Source organism: Diorhabda carinulata, chromosome 4 (genome assembly GCF_026250575.1).
Source record: "Diorhabda carinulata isolate Delta chromosome 4, icDioCari1.1, whole genome shotgun sequence".
In the NCBI taxonomy this organism is placed as follows: Eukaryota; Metazoa; Arthropoda; class Insecta; order Coleoptera; family Chrysomelidae; genus Diorhabda; species Diorhabda carinulata.
The window spans coordinates 5,575,134-5,597,186 of NC_079463.1; the positions used below are offsets into that span (position 1 = coordinate 5,575,134).

The window sequence follows — 22,053 nt, forward strand, 5'->3', positions numbered from 1 at the left end:
TTATTTATGCCGTATTTTGTAAATTGGGTTCCATCTATAAATAGTGTCCTTTCAGCAGCTCTACTATTACCAATATCCATAATTAAACATTATGTCGGTATATTCTGTGGTGGTAGATACACAAGGAAAAAATATGAAATGAATAATGAAAATAATGACATTGGTATAAAATATCAAGAATCGTGAAACAACCAACGACACTCTTCAAAACATGCTTCTTATTTTTATTGCTACAGTTGATCATTTACAATGGATAAACATTAACACGTACATAAGGTTTGACTTTTAAATGCGACTTTTGTCTAAGAATTCAAAATTAAAAAGTAATTGATTCTGCCTTTAGAGATACTATAAAGTGAAAGTGAATATGTAGTTGAAGAAGATGTAAACTCGCAATATACGATCAGAGTGTAGAACAAGTGATGTAATTCAAACATCTAGGAGCAAACATAACAAGTAATAGAAATCTAAAGAGGAGTAATGACATACGCGATAGAGACCAGGGCAGAGAACATCATGACTAAGCGGCTTTTGAGAACTACTAAAATGAGCGGAGATGACCGGTTAGCAAAGATTGCAAAGGAAGAAAAACCGAATACATCCTGACCACCAGGATAACCAACTATGGTTGGATGGTATGAAAGCTGGTCTCCATCATCCCAGCTGCAACTAGGCAATCATTGATGCAAACACATGACTAAGTCCTAACGTACGATGAAGAAGAAGGTATCAGATTTTGGTGATACCTCATTTTGTGATGCGTCATTGCATTTGTTCTATGTTTGATAATATTTGATCGTTCTCTGAAATTTAAATAGAAATGCGACAACTTTGTCACCTAAAGCATTCTCATTTGTTATTTACATAGTTTGAAAATCACCTACTGCATTTAAAAAAAATGATATGGTGCAAAATTGGTAGACCTAGGAAAGAGCAATATCTCACCATGTGGTGATTTGTTACATGAAGAATTAAGTAGTATTCTCGATTAAAGATCCCATGGTTTCTTTTGAAACTCTCAATAATCACCGACATATTTAAACAAATTTTCAAAAAACTAATTTTATGTCAAGCTTTCCACATAAATAACTTTATCTTCTGATGGAAAATAAGTGGTTTTTGACTCTATTGCGAACAGATAGAAATACAAAAGATTTGTTTTTAAATACGCAGGATGTTAAACACTGTTTCGTGATAAAATATTGATTCAAAAAAAATCAATGATAGTTACTTGTCGTATAATAATTAGGAATATCAAAAGCTCAGCCTCATTCATCAGAGGAGAAATGAGTTTCATAATTCGAATCTGGAAAGTCCGGGCGTTGCTAGAAGCAACAGGGAAAGAAAAGGAAGGAAAATTGAAATGGGGAGAGAATTTACGATTCACGGAAAATTTGTAGGGCGTATGGCAGTAAATTTTAGTACACTTCCACAGTTCGAACTCGAACGACGCAAAAGGTGTTAGCTGAAAGTTTTACAATTCTTTGGAGCATAAAAATTTGTCAGATGTAAGTGAGACCTTATCACCAATTTTTTTTCTGACAGATTGTCCCATATATTTCATAATTGTGTTATTGCGTTTGATTGATTCAATTGTGGTGAGTTTTTAGGGTTAATTAATTATAATAAATACATATTTGGTTTCACTTCTTGTGTATTGAACTATTATATGATTGAATCGACTAAAAAGAATTTTCTTCAACTCTTTAAGTGTTGAATCGTTTTCATTTTAGGTTTTTTTTAATTACAAATCAGATTAAAATAACAGGTAAATATTAATGTTTCAACTTATATTGGTATTTATAAAAATATTGGAAAAAACTAAACTAAACTAAACGCCAGAATTATGCCGGAAAGAAATAAACAAATAGTGAGATTTTAAGTAATCTTCATTTGTTATAAGCCAGATATAGTGGTATTGCCATTGTTGTCAGATCTTTATCATTTCAATCAGATTACTCTGTTTTTTTATCTTCAAGATTTTGATTGTGGAAATCTTAATATTTGCGGAATATCGAGCTTCAAATAGTTTTTCTAGTTCCCAAGTCTGGATTGCCTTCTAACATGACAAAAAACTAAATTACTTAAACCGTTGGCGATATCCATACTGAATACAGATTTGGACCTTATTATAGACTGTAAATCAATTCAAAAGAATAATTAAGCAACGTTGACAATACCTCGTATTAGAATACAAAGCCTTGACAAAAAAAAGAATAAGCAATGTATTGATAGCATAGGACATTGTTATGCAAAAACGACATTCCTTGAACGTATAAGAAGCTGAAGTGAATTTTTGTTTCAAATTTTGAGATTTCATGAGAAATAAATAATATGTTATCTATTTGATAAGCAAGTTATAGACATAACTAATGAGTAGACTACTATACAAAGACTATTTGACAAGTTTTCCGCCTCAACCTGAATATTTCGTTAACTATCAAAGTAAGTTGGGAAATAGATTTGCCCACACGTTGATAGATTCTTACTAAAATTCCAGCTATTTTACACGATTAGTTTCTCCTCAACAATCGTATACATATATTCACTGGATCTAGTCTCTACAGATTTTCTGTTTCTCTAAACTAAATAAAAGACCGTGCTGAAAACTAAAAATAAATTTCTTGTTCAATTGTTAGATCGGAAACTTGTTATACAATCCTCGTTCTTTTTCTGTAACAATATATTTTCTCACCATGATAATCAATAGTAATATTACTACAATTATTAAAAGTTATAGATGGATTTTCATCATCAACAACATCTTTGTAAAGTATATTTACTCAAGCAATTTTTCTTCCTTGTTCTGACTTGTTATTTATTTTTTCGTTGATGTAACTTTAGGCAACGATTAGGCCAATGATTTCCCCTTTCCCAGTTCCTCCATTGTAAAAGTCTTGGATTTTTTTAACAATGGCTAACGGGCTGGCACGGTAAAAGCACTTGAAGCTTCATATAAGTTCTGAGTACTCTTCAGCATTGAATAGGAAGCCCGTAATGAAGAAAAATGGTTTGTACTTTCTGATTTTTCTAGCAACATACACATTTTCATAAAGTTTTTGTATGCGGCACTGTACATCCGGATAGTTGCAAAAGAAATCACACGTGATCCATGAATTGATATTTTGTTCATTGTAACTGGTATATACTACTACAAATATTGTTATAAATAGGATATATATTTGCGTTTTTCAACTTCGCTTCTATTATTATATTTTGGTAGTGACTTTTTGTCGGTTTTGCATCATCAACAAAAAGCACCAATGCTTCATCTGGCGTATAACCAATTTAACATTTTTGCTCCGATTCCTCCAAGCTCCTCTTATCTTGAAGGTATTTGTGGGCGTAAGATTCATTTCTTCTGCAAATCAGTTTCGACGCATCCAATTTTCCTTCTGTTCTTAAACCCATTTGAGCTGCATAATCCAACTCTGACACGTTCAATGCTTCCCTAACAGATTTGGTTTTTCTTCTTTTAGTTTTCTTGCTACAGAGTTACTTCGGTCGTCTCATGCAATAAGTTGATGGTGTCTCATCAGGCTCCAAAAATCTTAAATCCATTCTATTAGCGATTTGCCACCTTATCGATGTAAAACATGCTCCACAGATTTTGAAGTTTCTTCACTACTTCCATCAGATTGTAATTGATTGCGGACAATCTTCTGAACATGTTTCCGTTTTATTTTTACCCATCAGCTCTTTCTAAATGGTCAACAGATTATTACGATTCAAAGGAAAAGCCGTAAATTAATAAATCAATAAATTTAAAAAAAAAAAAAAATAAACGTGACTAGGTGTGACTAATTTTGTAGGTTTACAAATGTTTATACATTTTATTGTTTTTACTTTGACTTAAATTTTTCATTAAAAATAATTTATATATTAATATTAAACTATATACCCAGATTTCTTTCACCCTTAACTAGATTATATCCAAAATAAATTTTTTTCACATTTCCACTTAGACACTCCACGACAAACGTCTGATGCGTACTGGTGCTCACATTTAAGTTACCAAAAATGTAAAAAGCGGACGTTTCAGGTATATTTCAGTCAACTCTGTTAAAGACCCAACATCCCTTTTGTACAATTACAAAGTTTTGCGGCGTTCCTGGACATTTGCCAATTTGGACGGTTTTCAGTGCATCGGGCCCACTATGCACTATTTAAAAAGTTTATTTTGGTATTATGATTTTATTCTTCACGCGAATACTAGTTTCTCTAATGATAAAAAGAGGTAGTGATGTCTACTTATGGCATATTGTTCTAATGAGCTTTCAAATCGCGGATTGACTGTTCGAAGTCTCCGAAGGGGGTGCAAACTGGTAAGTCTTCTTCCATAACGTGAACATAATCATTGGGATTTAAAACTAGTGACCACTATAGCTACGGTAAGATATTAGCTCCATAGTGCGTTTTTTGCTAAGTTAGGTAGGGAAGTAAGTCTTTGTAGGAATTCATCAATACCCTGTATAAATATATATAAATACTATGTTTGAGTTATTTTAATATTGTTTTAAAAGGTATTTCAGTTTATAAATTGTTTCAAAACAGATATACGAAAAACACATGTAATGTCGCTGATAGCTCAACGTTAATGTTCCGCGCTTTCAAACTGCAGGTTCCTGTTTCGATTCTGATCTAAGAAATTTGATTTTTTTTATGTATACGGAATTTGAAAATATTCAATAGTGTTTTGCCATATTACGAGATCCATTGATGATTGGAAATTTGATAATAGGACTAGGGAAAAAGAGGAAGGTTTGAGCATATTAGAAAGCAATGATTACTTAATCTACTGATGGTTTTCAAATTTAGTTCACCACACTATTAACCTTGAATAGTTCAATAAAATGATTCGCAATTACATTTTTCCTTTTCAAAACGTACACATCAAGTGAAAAACCAAAAGATAAAACATATTACCAATAGCATCAATATTTTTGGTAAGTGTTCGATAAAATTGTCCAAATTTGAGCTGAAGTATGTGGAAATAATTATTTGTTTTCAAATTAACAGAAATTTGGTAATTTTAGTGTAGAAGTATTTTGTATGGATTTAACATTCAATATTTGCACCGAGTAAAGAATATATTCTACAAAACTATTCATGGTGATTCTCCCTAGTTTTGCTTTGTTCGAATTTTATTCTTTATAATTTTTGTTATTAAATTTCAGCAACTTGGTATAATGTGATAACTTAGCTAGGCAGCAGTTTATCATTTGATTGAAACCAATACCAAAACCAGGTTAATGCTGGTAATGTGTGATTTTGGTCTTGGATATGTAGTCTTGGTCTTGATAGTGTCTTGCTGGGCTCAGTCTTAGTCTTGCACCAAAAGTGTCGCTCGTATAAATATTGTGAAGAGTTTCTACAAATATCAAGTGCCCTGATTCTAAGAATTTTTCTATAATCAAAATATCATTGGCGATGTATGTGTAGTTTTTAGAAAACTTTAACAAAAAAATAGTAATAAAAATTTTATGTTTTGTGCGATTATTACTATTCTTAATATAATTTTTTTTGTGGGTTTAAGCAACAGTTTAATAATTATAAAAAATCAACCACTTTTGAAAATGATTTTTATTTATTTTTAAATTAGAGAAAAGGTAAATTCATCATAAAATTCAATATTATGATTTTAAACTTTTATTAATTCATTATCAAAATAGTATTAAGTCAGCAAATGAATACAACGTTTTCCCTTTAACCATTTTCGTTTTCTAATTTTCAAGATTCCAATTATCTACAGTGCTTTTTGAACATCTTATGCGTGAATACCCACGCCTTGATAATGCCTCCATTTATCAATTTTTGACTAACGTTTAAAATAATTTTTCTCTTTATATTTCGATTCAAAAATTGCGATTTTGAAATACTAGGTTTTGCTTTCTATGCAAGATCTAGACCGGGAAATCTAGACCAATTTCACTCGAAAAATATACAGAATTAAGAATAAACATGGAAGTTATAGTTAATACAATAACAGTAGGTATATCCCTTTGTTCAGGTAAATCACCAACTTTCGATATGGCCTCAATATTTATCTAGCTTCCTTTAAAGTTGTTTTGAGGCTTTCTTCCTTTATTCATTTTCTTTATTCAATTTTTGTGTGGCTCAATCCTAAACCTGTACATTACTACTTTATTTGTATTATATAACTTCTAAACCTTTCCGGTTTTTATTATCAGCCATCAGCCATAAATAAATATATTGGTGCAATTTTCTAGTATCTATAAGAGCTGTTGGTTACCAATTTTTGGCTACCAATTTTCCTTTAGACTTCTCTCTTAAAAACCTGGCATTTAATGACCAATAGTGTTTTTTTTTATTCACGTCTTCTCAGCCATTCTTAAATTAATTGACTCATGATATCCGAAAAATACACGTGATGGACACATCTCAAAAACTTCTAATCTGTTTCAATAGGGCATGTTCACAAATACACACATTTCAACAAGATAAATGAGATATTTAATCGATATCTATAGCATATTCTATGGTATGATTATTTGAGATTTATTCAATTTCTCATATCAACAAAACTTATATATCGCTTGATGAAGATTTTCAATCCAATGCTCCACAAAACCCAAGTCCTTCGAATATATCTGATTATTGTTTCTCATTGCTTTCCATTAATGCGAAAAAAACTTTGCAAGGTATTAGCCTGCTTGGACGAAGCTGCAACCACGTCTTTCTCATATTTGTATGTATATAAGTAGCTCCACACTAAAATAATTTTCATTGCCTTCACTAGAAAGAATAAGCAAAACCTCAAATCCATTAAAGTTGATTAAAAAAAAGTTAAATAAAGATGAGAAGAGAAGTACTTGGGTATGACATCGTAACTCTTTGAAAATAAACACGGAAAGGAGATATCACGTAAATCACAAGTGGCTATAATGGTGCGGAGAAACCTCGCATGGACACATCGATATGGATGTGTAGCACATCGTGATATCTAATGGAAAGCTCCTTCTTGAAGTAGCAGAAGCAATCTACTGTCAACGAAAAGAAACCTCTCCATCATAATCCAAAGCTTGATCTGCATATGTTTAATAAGGGCAATTGGAACATATTTTTCAGGAGCTATTGAACTAACTAGATATAATGATGTAAAATGAATAAGGATATTAGAAAGGACGAGTAGAATTAAATATTTCCTTGTAAGTCATTAAAGAGGAATCCTAGGTAATTATACTCTTTCACGGTCACCTGGTTTTTTGGCTCTAGAAAATCGAAAAATGGATGGATTTTAATGATCTTGGTCTCAAAATGTTCCATTTTACGGCGGATTTATAAAAAAAAATAGTAGAAATAGCTGGAATGAAAATTTCTCATAGTTTTACTGTTTTAAATAATAAAAAAAACGGTTTTGCAAAATAATCCTTTACAAAAAATTATCTCATTATCAGATAAAGCTCTTATATTTTTTTTGTATTCTACATAAATTAATAAACAATTTGAAAAAAAAATCCAAAAAGAATGATTTTTTCAGTTTTTATAGCTTAAAATGAAATCGATGAAAAACAATCAATTTTCGTGAATAGTTTCGTACTATATTCTTCAATTTTAATAGTTTTTGGACCATTAAAAATCGAAAAATAGATAAATTTTATAATTTTGGTATCAAAATGTTCCATTTTACGACGAATTTATGAAAAACACGGGGGTAGTGGCTGAATTTGCGGTTTTTAATAGTTTTAAACCTTAAATAGTAGAAAAACTTTTTTTTTCAAAATATTCATTTTGTAAAATGGAACATTTTGAGACCAAGATCATTAAAATCCATCCATTTTTCGATTTTCTAAAGCCAACCTAACCTAACCTAACCTAACCTAACCAAAAAACCAAGTGACCGCGAAAGTGTATAATTACCGAATCCTGTCATAGGAAACGATGAGAAAAAAGTCTTAGGCTAAGAATTTGTTAACCTAAAAACAAACTTCAAGCGCATTTTAAGCAAAAATTTACGCAATTGAGAGGTAAGTTCAGTTCACTATCAAGGTCAGAGTACAACGACACAATAAAATCGAAAAAAAAAATGAGAGAGTTGTTGATCTAGCAAAAAACGGATCGACACACATTTTTAGGGGCAGAACCGCTCAAAACAAACGACAAAAAAATTATTTTCTACGCGTGTATGCCTCAGATACGATACGTATGTTATCTAGGAGCCTATTGGACGCATAGACTGAATCACCTAGAAACTGAATCAACAAGTGTCCTGAAATTGAGTGAAGGAGAGATTATGATAAATCTTTTAGACATTAGCAAATCTGTACCCCATAATTTCTTTATAAGATTTTTTTATATTATAACGAATATTAGATAAATCTCTAATTTAACTATCATTTGCAATTATTTTTATCTTAGATGCGACAGTGAAAGATAGACTATCTCTGATAGACTATGGTATCTATTATCGAAATGACTAAGCTATTGTTTAGCAAAGTATTTGTGAATGAAAATCTATGTTGATTAATTCGCAAACGATTATTCAACTATATTTAAAAATTGTATATTCACATCTTTTTTTACATTTTTTTAATGCAGCACCTATTTACATATTTACATACAATGCAATGCGGCTGTTAATTAAATTTTATATGGTAAAATTTGAACTTAATCCATGATTGAATAGGATATATTTCAGGTTTGTTGCAATATTCTCACATTTTTTAAGGCCGTTTGACATGGTGCAAGACAACGTCCAAGAAATTGAATGCAATTCCTTGAAATATCAAAATATTACATAGACGAATATTGCATGTCGTTTCACAATATGAGAGTCTCTTACCACTGCATCATGGTGGCTACTAATCAAAATTCCAAAAGTAAAAGTGAACAATTTCCTAACCTCAAACTTTATTTAATATTTTGTGGGCTGTTTAAAATTGAATGTAGCAAAGCTAATTGAAGTAAGCAAGAAAAAAGTGACCAGTGCATCACTGGCAATAATTATATCTGCCTCTGCCTTGCTTTTGGAGTCTAATGGACAAATTATCTAGAGTATTAGACGAGAAAACATAGAAAAATTAGTTGAGAATTGATGAAAAAACATTCGAAAAACTCCTAAAGAAAATAAAACGTAATATTAGCAGAATAGATACTTTTGAACAAGAAATGTTGCATCTTGCATTGCATTGGCCTTTAGGAATATCTCCTTCATGATAACCTCTCTGGTAAATCAAAAATTTCTGTCGTACTGAAAACTTATCGTATTACCTGAATCATACGATCGTATTAACAAATTTCTTAAACATTAGAAATAACATTAATGAAAAGTTTGATCTTTTCGTTTGAACCCTATTTCTTTTGACTGATTTGATGTATTGATTTTGAGCGATTCACTTATTTTCCCCTTTTATATAGGTCAAACTTAAAGGTTAAACTGAATAATAGTTGGGGAGCCTGAGAGGGGATTTTGGCATTCACTTCAACGCGTCAGATTAATATAAGCTACAGTATATTACCTATTGATAAATTCTTCCGCCCACGATGAGCAGTATAAAGTATAAAGTTTCGCTCATGAGGACCTGTCAGATTAGTAAAAACAATCGATAATTTGAAATACTCGCAGTAATTACTGATGCAATCGTATCGAAACGCTGCTCGATTAAAATCAGTTCTACCCAAACTTTTAGTGTGTTTGCTGAGCGATTTCGCCTTGCCAACCGAGCCGTTTTGCGAATTGCTTTGCTTTGCTCTCAAAATTGAGAAGCACGAAGTCGAATTATACTAACGCGGTGCTCTTCACGTGCGATTTCTTGCTCTTCTTCAGACCATTCACTAGCAATGTTTCGAATACTAGTTGCATTACGGCTTTGGGTATCGGGAAAGATTCGTTCGGCAAATAGAAACTCGAAGCAGATACAACAATAAGTCAATTTCGAAGCTTCTAATTGTCAAATTTCAAATCATACTTAACCATAGATAAAGTTGAGTGCAGCTGTCAATTACGTTTCGTTATTTCGTCTCAGTTGCGTTTTGTTATAACATTTTTAATAAATAAACGGCTAGATTGATGTTTAGATTAATACATTTTTCGTTTTTCTATTTGTAGCGTTTTGTTATACTACATTTTATGTGCCACGTAAATCTATGGAAATGGTATAGAAAATATCATATGTACACCCCATCCATTTTCAGCCAAATCTGTTTGGGTGATTTTGAGTTATAAATAGTATAGCTAAACCAATTTCTTTGATATCAAAATGATTTAAAACTAATTATAGAATCGCATGCTTATATTAATGTTCAAGCATTTAAGTTTTTAAGAATTGAACAATGATATAACGCTCTGAACAAAAATGTATTCACGAAAGACTACCTGAATTCCAAGGATGATTGATAATTGAGAATTAATCTTAACTATAAATCATGATCATTTTTTGGATTTTACTTATAGTCACTTAGCAAACAGCGTCTAATTGACGGGTGTTATCACCAATCTTAAAACAATCGAAAACACGGATTTAAAGCAAAGCAAGTAAACAAAGTATTTTTAAAAACCCTATAGTGTAGCAGTGTTGCCACTCGTCTGTTACAAGGTACAAAATATGATGTTTTAAAACATTCCATTATAAAATGTATTCATTGAGACTTGTTGAAATGTAATTCAAAATAAATTTGCCAAGATCCCTAAGCGATTAATGGCAATCTTGGACATGCCATGAAACACACAATACCAAATGGTGTCTTAAACGAATTACGTTTAGCTCCATATAAAGCTGAAAAACACACATATTGAAAAAATTCTCAAAAGCGATTTATCTCCGCTTTTTAAAATTTTGTATATAATCTCCTTATCTCATAGACTATTTGCCATAAAAATATAAACATCTAACGAAGACGGTCTATTATCAAAAAAGCATCTTGAAGGAAATTTTGTGTGTTGGCCAGATACGGCAACCATGCATTTTGCCAAGGACAATGCAGAGTTTAATATTTCGTTTATTCAGAAGTTTAGGAATGTTCCTAATGTGCCTCAACTAAGACCAATGAAACGTTCTCAACGAAATTTGAGACAAAACGTTCATTCCGAAGGTTGTGGGTCCACACACTCTTAGTACAGGATGAAACGTCTATCCACGTAGTGCACTGGAGGCCAATTGGTAAATTTAGGTTGAATACTAGTTTTTAATGCCTTAAAACGTCCTAATTAGAACAGTTTCTAGGGAATTCGGTTTGTATTTGTTGTTGAATGAGACTCCTTGGTTTATTTCTGTAATACGACAAATCCATGCGAATTACATGTTCATTCTTAATAGCAAAAGACCTTCAAAGACGAATACATTTTTTTAGTAAAACATGGAATATACTTCAATTCCGGCATCGAGATTCGAAGAAGTAATTCGTCATTTAAGACTTAGTTTTCCTGACGAACCACTTAACGCTTCAGTCGGCCTCAGTCTATATGGAAAACCCTGTTCACTTCTTGAGCAATACGATTTATCGACATTAGAGGAAGGTTTATCCGTCATGGCGGTAGATACATATACCAATGAGGTGAGTATAACGGATAATTATAACTATCCGATTGTTGCAATACTAAAATGATGACACTTATACTGATTTGAGGTTCTAAAGTTTCGCAAATAAGCTCTGTATGACTTCAGCGAGAACAACCGCAATCAAAGAGTCACAATCTTAGTTTCTAAATTTTCTTTAGTTTGTTTCTCCTCCGTTAGAACTAATTGCTATTTTTAGAGCAAATTGTTACCAAAGTCGAAATATAGGAGATTTATGTTGATTGAAGTGTAAAGTGAAAAAGTGGACAGGCTAGAATAAGCTTTGAAAAAATAAACCCGCTGATTAATAATCAGGATAACGCTCTATAACATATTACAAGAGCCGCGAAAAAACTGCGTCTGTTGAATTTCTTCCGCTCTATATTCTTCAGATATTGCCCCATTCGATTACCATACACTAGTTTAGAAAATTGAACTTTTATACTCCAAAATAAATTAATATAAATATATTAATCCACCTTCTTTAAACCTAAAAAATATTTTATCACATCACAATTTCTACCTACAGTCAAACTAAACGTTTTGACGACAGTTTATTGTTTATTCGATCCAAACGATAATTATCTGTTTTCGGATTGTTTTAAAATGTGGAGTAGTTTAGACACAAAGAGAAGACACATTGTAGTTAAAAAGTACATAACTTCATTACCTTGGATTTCCTGTTACAAATCAATATAAAAAGTGGATGCCGCATGTGTTTTTAGTGTAGAATCATTATCAGAAGAAAACGTTCATTTTCCGTTTGTTCACAAATATTATGGAGAGAAAATATAAATCGTCTCGATCTTTTTCTTTCATTATTTCAGCCCCAAGTTACAGCGAAAGTATATAAATGAATATTTGCTTAAATTATTCCTCAAAAACACCACCGGTCATTTCCTTGAAACAAATATTTATACCACGCACCGTCAACAAAACCTTTGTGTGTTTGTATTTTTTGATGATGATTTGTATAAATAGAATATGATGGATATATTTTCAACATCCGCCCCATCCCAACTAAATTTCATTCTAGTTTTATCTCTGCAAAATCTTTTATATCCCGAAATTTCTTCGGAAATTCATAAAAGCAAGGAATTTAATCAAATATATTATGGCGTTCCCGTTCAGTAATTTCTAGTTCAACATTTCCTGCATACTTCAGGAGAAATTTCACGATATTGACAACGTCATTCCTTATTGAGCCCTAAACATTTATCGAATATCATAATAACATAAACGATAATTATAGGGTGGTTCGAATAAAAACCGTCATTGATTTAAATATATATAGTATTTGGAAATAGTGTTTTTTTTTAATTAGTCTCGATTTAAAATACAAATTTGTATATTTGGTCAATTTTCTCGCCGTATAAATCAGATGTTATGTTCAGATCAATTCCTCTAGATGTCTATTGGTAATTCATTTGGTTAGGGGTTATGATATCAAATATTTTACTGGTTGTTGATTGCTTCATATATTCGAGCAATTATTCTAAAATTAATGTAATGAAAAAACTATTGAAAAACTTCATTTGTCTTATTTATTTGCTTTATTTTGTTCAATTTTCCAACATTGTTAGATAGAGTAACCTCAAGATATGTTTGAAACTTTGTATATGACTCATTCTACTACACATTCGGATAATATATTGTTGTTGTAGATAGCAGGCGTATTACTAAACGGCACTTCGAAGAAAGGAGATATCGAAGAAGCTATCAAGAGAATGGAAACGATAGACAATATACCATACCAGCAAATTTTCGGTCTACTAAATAATGTGAACAAAGAGTTGGATCTGTTCACCAAATATAGAGTAGATAAAATTTTTGAATTCAGAATATTAGCAGTAGACCCCAAGTATAGAGGACAAGGTGTAGGAAAAGAATTATTTCTGAGAAGTGAAATGATTGCTGCGGAAAATGGCTTTAAGGTAGTTGTTGCAACTTAGAGTAATATTTTAGTGTATAAATCATCATCATGTTCGAATTTATGGGTAGGGTTAAATATCAATTGCTGTAATTCTTTTGCTATGAACTGTGAAAGAAACGAGGATGGTCTTAAAAGTACCTAGCCTGACCTAGAGATGGCGATAATGCTTGCAAAATACTTCTATATTAGAAAAAACACAATTGGTCATCGTTATGTGATACAATAGTTTTATTTGAAAGGCATTAGCCCAACCAATATAGAAGCTGGATAAGACTGCACCTTCCTTATCAACAATAAAATATTGGGTAGCAGAGTTCAAGCGATCAAATGAGGTAAGGTCCCCAGAAATGTTGAAGAAAATTTACAAAGAGGTATTGGATGATCGTTGAATGAAAATGCACTACTTAGCAAACATAATAAGCATTTGAAAAAGTGAAGTACAAGGTATATTAACTGAAAATTGGGAGATAATAAAGCTGTGCACAAGATGGGTGCCACGTTGGCTCGCAATGGAACAAAAACAGAGTCGCAAAAATGTTTGGCAATTTTTCAAAGAAATGAAGCCAAATTTTTGCGCCGTTTGATAACCATGAAACGAGGGTCCATCACTTCACACCCGAAACAAAAGAACAATCAAAGCAAAAAGGAGAATCGACTACATTGCCATTGATTATCTTGAAGAAGAAAAAAACTATCAACGGCGAGTATTATCGAACTTATTAGAATGTTTGAGCGAAGGAATCAAGCCAAAAAGGAAGTATTTACCTAAGAAGAAAGTATTGTTTCATCAAGAAAATGCACCAGCTCACACATACGTTATTGCAATAGCCAGTCTCATTATTCTTTACATTTTTTGCCACTTTTTTTTCTGTTTATATAATCTGTTCTTTTTTCTAAATCGGATAGATTGTTAAAGTGCTGATAGCAAAAGTAACTTCGCAGAAAGTAGAGCCTCAAATGTTTTAATCTTAACGATATAAGCGATTTAACGGAGTTTCCATCATCCAGACTAAAAAAGTTGCCTAGAACCAAGCGGATCAATTCCAAGACAACTACAAAATATTTAAGGATGATGATTTTATTTATATTCGTAGTAATCGCTTCATCTATGTTTTTTAGGATAGAAAAATCACGCCTGGCCCAATCAGAGAAATAGTGTGGATGTTCAATGACTGTTAAATCATTTTCACAACTATCTGTTGTACTGTTTGTTACGATACTAATATTTTATGGTGTAAAACTCATAAAAACATTCACTGATCCTTCACTACGAAACAGACCTTTATTTTGTCGTCGCAAGTGGTGAAGACTAGGACTATGGAAAGCCGGGATAGTTGCAGCTTTTAACTGAATTCCCAGTTGCTGGAATTGCATTTAATGAAATTGTGGTGCATCAGCTGGGACTTTGATGTTGTTGAACTCTAAAATGGAAGCTGTAGAACTGCGGAAGAAATTTAAAATGAGGATGTGAACGAATTCACACGAAAAATATTATACAAAATTTGCTTAATACAAAAGGAAATCAATAAAGATAACCGGAATTTTGTGAGCTTTAAAAAAAAACAATTACCAGCGAATATAAAGAATAATTTCACCACAAATATCAAAATTGAAGAGTGTTTAGTTAAGAGGAAGTTTAAACAACGAAAATAGAGTAGTGGGAGGTTAATAATAAATTAATTTATTTCTCCTAAACATAATTTGAAGGTTATATATTCCCTTTTCAACCCTTAAAACAGTGAATCTGGAGAATCAGTATATAATCGATATGAATAAGTATCCTATGTATTCAAAACAGACCACAGAGAAAATGTTTATTTGGTTTGGATTATTGATCACAGGTTCACATGGAATATTCTCAGAACATAAAAATGTAATTTCCGTTTTGGGGTTAGTCCTTAATCCAGGCCAGTATTAGCCAATCACTTTCGAATTTTTAGATATTTGGTATTAAATAATTAAAAAATAGTTATAGACAAAGAATTTGATTTATAAAACTCAACCAATACTTTCCTATTGGTTCTTCTACTAGTTATTTTCGTTGGAAAATTGGTACTCAAAAGTTTAGTGCTAATGAAAACGGGTAAAAAAAAGTTTAAATGCCAAAAAACCGACCACTTAGGGCACAAAAATCAACTACCCAAACCGAAAACCCACACCTGTTTGTAAAGTACGCGGAATTTTGTTAACGAGTTTGTTAACATTGCAAATTACTAATTTTATCATTTTCAGCTCATGAAGGTAGACGCTACAAGTTTCTTTACTCAAAAGATATGTGATAGTTTTGGTTTTGAAACTATAAAGACTATTCGCTACGGTGATTATTTGGACGAAAACGGACAGAAAATTTACAACACCAAATCTCCTCACGATTATTATAAAGTAATGATAAAAATCTTGCATGGTAAACGAAATGACTGAATTATGAAAATCAAAATGATATAGTATTTTTATTGTTGTTGAATTTAATTGTTGGAGAGTTCATCATAAGTTGACTAGATAAAATGATAATAAAAATAATTATTTTTAATGTTTTATGAAGAACCAGTGTAGTTTAAGCTCAAATTAATTCTTAATGTAAGTAATAGCTATAGAGATTCTAATTATGATATTTTATCGTATTCCAAAGTTCTGACTTTATTGGATATGTTGTCTCAATCTAAAATGAAAATTGTAGTAATTTTGAGCAATTTAAAACGCAAATGAATATCAATTATAATAGGTATAATCAGTTAAATATTGAGAACTGACAACAACGGTTGTTAACTGTATAGTAATTTTTGTAAAAATTACTCAAATTAAAGGAATGAGAGGTTGAAAGTGAACCATATACATGACAGTGTAAACTTACAGAATCTCCGCATTGCATCTCAAATCAATTCACATCAAGCATTTAAAAAAAACTTCCACTGATATGCTGAAACGTGCAACTGGTAAAGTTTCAATTTTTAGTTGCATTTAAAAAAGTTATTTTACAATAAGTCACTATAGGTTAGCACAATCAGGCTAAAGACTCATTAACCACTTTATACCAGTAACGGCCGGTTTCATAATACTTTTAAACGGAGTCATTTAGCCTAAAAGTTCTTTTAATTTGAACAAACGTTAAATGCAAACTTAGTCTATGTTTGATATCTAAACTGACCCTTTCTAAGTTCAAGAACATGAAACGTTTATGGCATAATGACTAGATATCGTGCCACATTAAATTCGGGCTCAAGCTCATCAGAAGAGGGAAATATTATTGTCCAAATATGGAAAAATATAGAAAAAACTAATAGGAGATTTTTTTGAACGATTTCTAATTAGTAAGCCCATATTTACTACATTATTGAATCAAATTCGGGATGTTTCGAATAACCAATTACCCGTTAAAAATAGGGGCAATCGATTGCCTCTTAATTTTTATGCAATTACCTGGCAACGAAAACGTAAAAATTTTAGGAGCCTAAAAGACTTTTATGCATTAAATGTACAAACTGTATCCGATGCTCGGCTTGGGATTCGTAACATTGCAACTCGTTGGCCAGCTTGCGCATTTTTGAATACAGTTGGGGAAGGACACTTTGGAAGACATATTTCAGCGGATTACAACGGATATCGCATTCAGAGATACCTCATGAAGTAAAACCTTTAATATTTACGATTAAAAATGATGAAAATAATTATAGAATAGAATAATTGGAATGAAAATCAAGCCAAAAGAAATGTTAGCGGCAAAACAACACTCACTACGAGTATTGTCAACCTCTTTTCAACGTCTCAAAATAGCCTTTACTTGAGAGACCTTTACAAGTCGATTATGGGACCACTTCGCTTCAACATCTAAATTAAACGGCCCTTTAATCTAAAGAAATCTTTAGTTAAAGTGCCGGCTAGGGTGAAATTACGAAGCCGGCCGTTAGTTACTATAATTTTCCTTTTAATAGAACACCAATTAGAAATGTACTTTTGTATTAAAACTCAGGTTTGCGAACGTTGCCAGAGACTTCATAGATCGTATTCCAACCAATCGCGTGACCGAAGAAAGTTAAGCCTTAAATTTGGTAAAGAAATCGATGAAAAGAAAATATCATACATAATTTTAGATCTGTTATCTTGTTTTATTTAATCTCTAATAAGATTTATCAGCCTGATTAGATCTATGGTCATATAGCAGACTCCAAACGTGATCTAAGTTCCTTTACTCATAACGTATGTCATGAAAGGTTTCGGAAAACATTTCTAGTGTAATATTGAAATAACGAAATAATGTTTACAATTCATTCATTCACTTTTCACACATATAGTGAACGAAAAAACACAATTATACTTAAAATTAACTCGTTGCTCGTTGAATATTTTTTGAAATATTCTACGTCGAAGCTGTTGCTTTACCATACTCTTTACTACTCAATATCGCCCAGTTTAATGAAGCGTACCTGGGGACATTTGAGAGATTATTTTCATTCGATACAAATTGTATGTCGTAAACATCTAACCAATCACTGGTTATTCAGGCGTAGTGACAAGAAGCTACAAAATATTATTTCGCCATTGGGATGATGTGTATTAATGAAATCAATCCGGATATAAGGATATGACATACCAAACCAAAAGTTTATCTTTAAATTTCGCTTTAGATTTATATTTCACATCATTGGGATAATTTTCTGAATCAACCTCGTAAAATCCTTTGTTCTCTGTGAAGTAACATATTTTCCATGCACGGCAGCATATCGGAATTTTGCGCTATTGATCTTCAGTATATTTTTCGTTGTTTAGCACCCTTTTTCTCTAGTTCTCGACTGATGGTCATGTGGGAAACTCAAAATTGACGAACCAACCTTTGAGGTGATTTCCTATTTTGTATTTTGCACGTTTCACCAATATATTTAACTAGGTATTAGTCAAAACTTTAGATCATCCACTTTTTGGAAGGTTTAAATATGGTATTACTTCTTCACATTCACTTATTGTTTTATAAATGGTCGAAATTGCAATATTCTGCTATTTAAATATTGAAACATTACAAAATCTTTGTTTTCTGGTAACCAGATTTTAAGATATTTAGAATTAAATCGAAGGCAATGATTTTTTTCTAGAAACTTTCAAAGTTTCAAGTTGAAATTAGGTTCAGAAAGCAAAAATTTCAATATTTCAAAGAACGGCAATATATTTTTGTAGCAATGCTGTTGATAGGATTTTAACTTAAAATATAATACATTCGTGGTCTTTTCCCACATAATAGATTTTCCATATTATTCCAAAAGGTCATTCTAATATTCTAATTTAAACATATTCTATTCAAATGAAGTACTGAATTTTTTTCCCTGGATATAAAGTTTAGCTAGTTACTTATTATGTAAACGTACATTTAATCTACACTGGTTCTCTTTGAAAAAACAGTTCTTTATATTTTTTCTTATGTTCAATATAATTTCTACGGTACCTTCTTGTAATAGTTATCGAAATATTTGTCACAATGTGATGTACTGTCCAAATTTGGTTTCGTTAATTGGAATTAATTTAGACATAAGAAATACTTCATATTTTTTTATTAATTACAACTGTTTAATTTTGTGATAAAACTATTAAGATTCATTTTGAATCATAAAATGTGACTATTTAAAAAGTATACATCTTCAGTATACTTGAATAGACCACTTTAGTAAAGAGCCACATTTTATCTCAATATGTTGAAATTATTACAGATATCAAAAAAACAAACTGTGTCAAATAAAAATGCAACTTTTTATTATCTCATATATGTTATGGACTGATAAGAATAGTTTTCTGTCATGTTTCTATGTTATTATTACAAAGATAACAAATTACCCGATGTATTCTTATAAATTCTTTAGACGTGTAAGTTGTCTACTAAATCAAATCTGAAATTTAGTCGTTGTTTGTAAATTTACTAATTTAAATGTTGAATTAGTAGATTAAAGCAAATTAAAGAAGAAATGCAAATTTGCCCACAAGACATGTGTTGAAAAAAAATTGGTTGTTTGATCTTTGATAGATTATCAGCTTGGATCCACTGATGATGAAATTATATATTTCTATCCTCAGTTAAACCTCCTACTTCACCATACTTTTTTACTTTAACTTCAAACGTCACAATATTTTTCTCTAACAATTCTTCTAATACTTCTTGTTGAGAATTTAAGCCACAGAAATAATTCAATAATTGAAAATGTGTGTTTTCTACTTCTCTTTATTCAATTATGTCACCTAAAACATCAGATTGCCTTAATAAGATCAGTTCTTCCTTCCATTCCTGCTCAAACTCTCTTTGAAGACCACTTATTTTTTAAACAAGCCCGAAAAAATCATCTCCCTTGTCTTTGGGGTATACTTTCCTGTTGATATAGAAAAATATAAAATACCTACAAAGTTTTTAAACAATATATATAATTCCTGTTATTAACATCGATAGTATAGAGAAAACAATAGGAAACGAAACAACTGGATTCTTAACAAAAAGTAATGTAAGCGATGTGATAGAGTTGAGGAGGAAATTTGCAGGATATAGCTTGACACAACTCTCCCAAGATAAGCAATCATGGAAAAGGTATGACATTTGTTCAGGGCTAAATAGATAGTTACTATCCCATCAGACACATGCACGCACGAGGCATTTCCATTAAGCTTCCACTCTCAGCTACCACTTGTCATCGAAAAGTGTAAATGTTTATCACCTTCTTCGGCAGAATAGCTTTATTCTGAGTGGTTCTTATTTCCCGTATTTCCTTTAGTTTTCATGAGTGTTTTTAGTTCCTTAGATGGCTTATATACTTTTTGCCGTACATTTCTCAACAATTTGTGGTCTAGTGGACATCGTGACCTGTAGCTGTACCTGAGTTTGGTGTCGTGCTGTCACTATCTTACTTTGCCCACGATGTTCTTCACGTGTTCGTTAAAAATTAAGTCCATTGTCCATTGCTACGTCTAAGTATTTCACTTTGTTTTGGACTTCTTTGTTTTTTATTTTTATGTTCTGGTCAGCATCATTCATCGATTTCGTTTGGATTTAAAGTCTTTTCGTGATGTTCTCTATTCTCAGGCACCTTGTCGCGGAGTGTTTATCATTTATGAGATTTTATACTCATTCTAAGAAGTACAAGCCTTCATTATTTGAGCGTGCACAAGACCTCTTACGGATTTGTGATTTGTGGAATCCACTTATTGTGTCTAAAGTATTTCATATTGTATAACTGGTAATATTTCTCAAAAACTATCTCGAAATACCTTTTATCATTTGAAAATATAATAAGTTAATTGTTATGACATGACTGTAATATATTGTTGTTTTGAATATCTCTCATATTTTATTGAAATTGTTCGATTGTGAAATTTGTTGCTTGTTGCTTTAAGGCTCATTCAAAATGTACTTTAAAAATGAGAAAGTTGATATCTCTAACACTTATTGTTTCCAATTAACGGACCACGTAATTAGGATATTAAAAAAAAATGTTAATACTGCCACTGCCATGCAGAATTAAACATTTTATAGTTGCTCAGTTGATTTCAAACGTTATATTGAAAGAACCATAATAGAAAATTATTCTATATTGATAAATGTTATATGATAAATTAATAATTAATTGAAAAGATTTGCTGGAGACAATAAAAATTTTGGATATTTGGAAAAGACTTAACAGTACTAATAAGTTTTGATTGTTTTAAAAAATATAATTATTTAGCTTTCAAAAAAAATTCTATTTTACACTTTAACAATTATTTTAAATGTGTTTTATCTACAATCACTGTATAATGGAAGTTTAATGCTTATTAATAAACCGTGTAAACTACAACGTTATCTAATAACATTCATATCATCTCTATCTACTTTTTTATTGAATTAAAAAAGTTTAATTCGCTAAACTCTACTACAATTTTAATTCTTAATAACTATTTACAATAATGAAGTGTGTTATTGGCTTCAGTATATCTCTCAATCAAACCAAACAATTTTATATTAATTTCAAGAATTTTTTCTTAGTTTAGATATGCAATCATGTTCGGACTAATTTTGATACGATAATATATTTACATCCATAGTATCATTTGTTTTTTTTATAACCAGTACTTTACAAGATTACCAAGCGGAATGCTCAAAAACTAATAATTCCAAATGAAGTAGTAACATACGAAATTTTTTACCAATTTTGTGATAAGGGAAAGTCATGTTTAGGTTATTGGTTCAAAGTTTGTTCACGACATGATTTGGTGCATAGTTTTCGACAAAAACTGGAAAATGCCGTCCCACATATAGGCCTACCGAAAAGATCGCCACAACCACCGATCAAGCGTTGTTGGTACAGAATAGGGACAACACAATCAAACATTTTCTAAATGAAATGCACACCGTCGAACATCGTGTTATTTACATTAGGAAAAATTTTGTTGATTAGCCTACAACGTATCAAACAAAAACAAAAAATGAATGTTCGGAGTGGGCACTTCTACACACTTCCGGATTCTATAGAGAATATTTCTTTGAACTTGGAAGAGCATTCCAAGATTCTGCCTTATATTGTCACAATGGAAGTTTATTCTACCGATCATTCCGTTCCTCCTACCGGTGTTGCATATACCAAAAAATAAATACATTGTAAT

At 31.3% G+C, this 22,053-nt stretch overlaps 1 protein-coding gene across 3 annotated transcripts; it reads left to right on the forward strand.

Moving 5' to 3' along the window:
- The first annotated feature begins 1,420 nt into the window (after positions 1-1,420).
- LOC130893428 (arylalkylamine N-acetyltransferase 1-like) lies at positions 1,421-21,497 on the forward strand. Of its 3 annotated transcripts, none has more exons than XM_057799529.1 (4): positions 1,421-1,508; positions 11,311-11,514; positions 13,181-13,450; positions 15,682-21,497. In XM_057799529.1, exons 2-4 carry the CDS (start codon positions 11,317-11,319, stop codon positions 15,868-15,870), a joined length of 657 nt encoding a protein of 218 aa, XP_057655512.1. In that variant the 5' UTR covers positions 1,421-1,508; positions 11,311-11,316; the 3' UTR covers positions 15,871-21,497. The 3 variants fall into 3 exon arrangements, with proteins under 3 accessions (XP_057655512.1, XP_057655513.1, XP_057655511.1); XM_057799530.1 differs by lacking the exon at positions 1,421-1,508 and adding an exon at positions 4,186-4,325; XM_057799528.1 differs by lacking the exon at positions 1,421-1,508 and adding an exon at positions 4,877-4,946.
- Positions 21,498-22,053: the final 556 nt, after the last annotated feature.